Here is a 4787-nt window from a genome sequence, read left to right on the forward strand (position 1 = left end):
GTTCAATGTTCAAAAGCGTTATCTTGCAGCAAAGCTTTATTCTCGTAGATCAAAGGAAAACTGAATATGCTATATCGAGCTTTACTGTATGAAGCTCAGAGTTAATAGCCACCATCTGGGACAAGCTTAAAGTGCTTCAATTTCAAAGGATTCCTTTTGGCCATATATTTGACTGAACCTCTCGAATCGTCTCTAAAACCGCTTGTTAACATCATTAAATTAATATGTACCATATATTCTGTCTGTTTAGTTTGATGTAAAAGTTATAATTAACGAAAAATCACTTTTATAACATAAATAATAAATTTGGTCTTTTTTAAAAGGCCACTGAAGGGAAAAATTTCATTTCATCGCGTTGGTAAATCACTCGTGGAACGCTTCCTGAAGGCCTCTGTATAACGAAGTTTTCTTTTTGGTCGAGTGTACACAAGAAGGTTCTTCGGGCTGATTGTACTGGTCTGACCGCTTCTGAAGGCTCGCACGTGTTCACTTCAGTTTTAAGTACATGTACCCCGGAGGGAGTCAAAATTCATTTTACCTTTCAACTCGCACAGCTCGAGGCCATATGGTTGTTTTACTCTGACTAACTACTCCTTAGATGTGAATTATTATTTTACTTTTGAAACCAGCCCATGCAACTGGAGAGATTTATAAAAGAATTTGTATTGTTACAATTTCAACACTCTCTTAATTTTTCTATAAGCAATATATTGACGTTCATCAGTTCCTAGGGTAAAAAGCTTAAATATTTTTATTAAAAAAATTGAACATCAAAAATTATGAAAACCTATTATTACCTCTAACTATACGAATCGTCACAAAATTCTTAATAATTGAAATAAATTTTAATTTTACTTTTTCATCCGTTTAAAAGACAATAAAATTGATGATTTTGGTTAAAAAATGTACGTTTATATTAAGTTTTGACAAAACAACCTTGATTCGTTGATTCAACGTGCGATTAATTGAGTCCATTTGAGTACAGTTTTACTTCATTAAGCAATCAAATCATAACATAAAAATAACTTTTGAACGCGTTTGCGCCATTTTTTAATTAAATTATAGGAAGGTATACTGTACTGGATTTATGAAATCAGGAAAAATCGAACATTAAAAATTACCAATACAGATAGCTTTAAAACTTGTGAAAGTACAGTGATATATTATGTACAAGCCGAAAAAGTGCTATCAAACTGATTGGAGAAGCACCCTTCGGTCTTTCACGATGAAATATACGCTATTAATAATTCTATGATAAAAAATCTTTCATGGCTACAATGTGAAAAGTATTCAAACGATCGGACGGTCAAGAGGTCCTAAAAGCACTAACATGAAATATGATAACACCCATTGTCCCTGGATGCATCCAACAACTCCTAAACCTGGGAAAAAACAACAACCTGACAATATACCTTGAGTGTCAGGGGGAAAAAGAATAAGTGATGAACAAGTAGACGAACTGGCTAGAGGAAAATCGACAGATCAAATATAAGCCCTGTACCAACTGGGATAACATAAACAAACATCAGATTCGTCCATCTCATGCAATTAACTGTAAGGGTACCAGACATAGTTAACTCATTATCAACGAACCTCGCTGAAACTGGCAAATAAAATGTCATATTTAGAAAGAGTAAAACTCAGGTGAAAGAATTTAATTTGAAGTGTTTGTTCTTATAATTGTTAACTACTGTGAAAAAAGTTTAAAACCAAGTTTTTTGTATAGTTTGATTAATTTTCTGTAATAAGTCTGTCACTATTATCTTTAATCTATTGACCCTGGCCAGGTCACTTTGTTGTTCAACTTATGTTAATTAAATTAAATTTATCGTCCTATGTATGTATATCATATTAATTTAATTTAGTTTAATTTAATCTATTTTTTCATATCGCGTCCTGATTCTGTCAGGGAGTCAACGTGAAGGAACAGCTTCCGGCGAACTAGCAAAGGTAAGGAGCGTTGCTGCCAATTAAGGATAGCCCCTTCTTCCAACAAATTTTGGTCCTCCGGGCCGGATATCTGATCATCCTTGTCTCCTCACGCTTCTCAAGATATTTCTACTTCTCTCCCGTTGGCTTTTACGCAAGCTAGCCTCAACATACGTTCTGATTTTCATTGATTTTGACGCTATTTTACAACCAGCATGCCTAAAAGATCGGATGATCAAGATCCGGATATCGAAAGCATGAAAGACGAAATCTCCGAACTTGCCGAGGATATTCACAGAACATTAGACATCGGAAAGAGCTCGCAGGAAAACACCGATGAATTACCGATCTTCGAAGCCCGTGTTTTCCAACTCAATAGCGCATTTGAGAAGTTTGTTTCATTGATCGCTGAAATACGGAAAGAGTTGAGAAGGGATAAAATGCCTTATGTCGAATTCATGAAATTGAAGGCTAAGGTGCAAACTGAGTACTATGAAACCTTAGCCTTTTCAATAAAGAGAAATAGTCCGTCGCGCAACACGACTTTGTGTTCCAATCTGTCCGCAGGACATTTGGTCCATCTGAAATTGCCCAGCCTGGAGCTGCCTATCTTTGACGGTGATTTGTCAAAATGGACTCCTTTCAAGGATACGTATGTGTCGTTAATACATACGAATGTAGATTTAATGGAGGTGCAAAAATTTCATTATTTGAAATCCTGTCTGAAGGGATCCGCGGCTCAAGTTATTTCCGCTATCGAAATATCTGAGGCTAATTATACACAAACTTGGGAGGCCCTTGTGAAAAAATACGATAGGAATCGTATTAGGGCAATGAATCATTTGACCCACCTTTTCAACTTCAAACCCATGACGAAACTAACCTGCGAAACTTTAGAAAACTTTTCCGCGATTGTTTTGGAAAATTGTAACGCGTTCCGGAAAATGCAACTTCCGGATAGTGTCGGATTTGTGCTGTATACTTTCGCCTTGCGTCTCTTAGACTCCAAAACGCGGAAAAAAATTGAAAATAGGACTCCTTAAAGTCACTAGCTCTGATAGAACGCATACCCAACGAGGTTATATTCAATGATAACCCTTTTTGTAGGTTATGCAATTACAAGTATAAACCTTCCACCATGTTATTTTTGAATGCAAAACAACCGCTCGATGGGGTTAGTACTTATCGTGAGAAGACTCCGGAAAAGAAATGAATGTTATAGAATTAGTCATTAATTTCTTGCTGACAGATGAAATCTCTCCTTGACGTGTAAAAAATTAAGTTTAAAAATTATTTTTTACATTTTGATGCACGTTAAATAAAAGCATTTGAATACCTCCAGAGCAGAATTAAAATAATGCGTTTAAATCGATAAGACTCGTCGGTCGAGTAAATTTAAGAGGGAATATACTGGTGGTTGTCCAATTGCCGCATTCAGTTGACAAGGTGAAAAACATAAAGGGAATTTGAAAATTAAAGTGTGTCACGTTCGAGTTTGTATTTTAAATGCAAAAAATATCAGAAACGTGCAGTTACCCTTGTTTTCCAGTGGCAAATGTTTATTCATTACTTTCTTCCTATTTATTATTACCCTGCTGGCATAAAATAGAAATCCTTTGAAACGAAAACATTTTAGTTTCATTGATTGCACTGTATCATATAATTAACTATAATGACCAAAATTTAACATTTAGTTTGTAATCGACAGCATGATCGGTACGTATTATTAAAAGTAAAAATCTTCTTTTTTTCCTCTAATTGTTCTTGTGATTGTTTCATTTTGCAATTTTGAAAACGTAAGTGACTAAATGAGAGAGTGGGAAAAGGTGTTAGATAGATAGAGTGTGAGCGAACTAGAGAGAGAGAGAGAGAGAGAGAGAGAGAGAGAGAGAGAGAGAGAGAGAGAGAGAGAGAGTGAGAGAGTGAGGTGGGATGTGACTCGCGATTTGTCGTAACCTTCTCGTTGTTTATACTACTAATTACCGTACTTATCGATATGTTATTAGAATCGTTTACAGCATTGCGACAATAATGTGTACATTTTTTTTTAATGCTGGATTTGTTTTTATTTTAGTCTTGTTGAGCGTGCAGGAGGAAAGTCAGTTCTTTGTTTTTACACCCTTAATTAGTTTGTCGAGCTTGTAACGACTTCCTGTTTCCCAGGATCGGGTCGAAAAGGATCGATGGAGTTGAACTAAGTAGCCGCGTGTTGCTTTGTGGCCTGCGGCGTAACCACTAGACAAACCGGAGCGTCGTCGGCCAACGAGGGGAGAATCGGGTAAAAAATAACAAAAGAGGACGCCCCCAGGATGAATAAAGGACGGCACACGGCTTCCTGAGGCCATAAAGGGTCTCCGTCTTTCCTGCCAAACGCCGTACTCTGGACAAAATACGAATAATTTACGAACGGCAATTATGAGAACAAGACCGGCCCTATAAAGGATGAAAGGGGATATGCATAAATTTGTATCTATACGTCACCTTCCTTGGCCTGGTAAAATACTGTATGAGAATATTGAGAAGTTTCGTTCGTTTGTTTTACGAGTTGTTGAACATTCGTCTGCAGTTTTATCGTCCCGGATCAACCTTCGTCTCCCTTATTTTCGCTGAAGTTTCTGTATTTCGATTCCGTGAATCCCCGTGAGCTCGTTGGATTTCTGGATGATCAAGAAATCGCTAACAATACACAAAAGTAAACCGATAACAAGATTTAAAAAAAATTGTTATCTTTCATAAAGTTTGATATTTTGTGCTGGAGCGAATAAAAAAAATCCTACATAATACCAACCCGGTTCAACAAAATTTTATAATATAATTTAAACATAAATCATTACATTAAACATAAAATAATTGTTTAA

At 36.1% G+C, this 4787-nt stretch overlaps 1 protein-coding gene across 1 annotated transcript; it reads left to right on the forward strand.

Annotated features, from left to right (window-relative positions):
* The first annotated feature begins 2144 nt into the window (after positions 1-2144).
* Positions 2145-2972, forward strand: LOC106663800. The gene has a single exon (XM_014388890.1). The coding sequence runs from the start codon at positions 2145-2147 to the stop codon at positions 2970-2972; it is 828 nt and encodes a 275-aa protein (XP_014244376.1).
* The last annotated feature ends 1815 nt before the right edge of the window (positions 2973-4787 follow it).

Source organism: Cimex lectularius, unplaced genomic scaffold (genome assembly GCF_000648675.2).
Source record: "Cimex lectularius strain Harlan isolate CLEC.00 unplaced genomic scaffold, Clec_2.1 scaffold7, whole genome shotgun sequence".
NCBI lineage: Eukaryota > Metazoa > Arthropoda > Insecta > Hemiptera > Cimicidae > Cimex > Cimex lectularius.

Excerpts from the sequence above, each read along its gene's own strand:
- LOC106663800 (XM_014388890.1), top strand. The coding sequence starts at position 2,145 with ATGCCTAAAAGATCGGATGATCAAGATCCGGATATCGAAAGCATGAAA.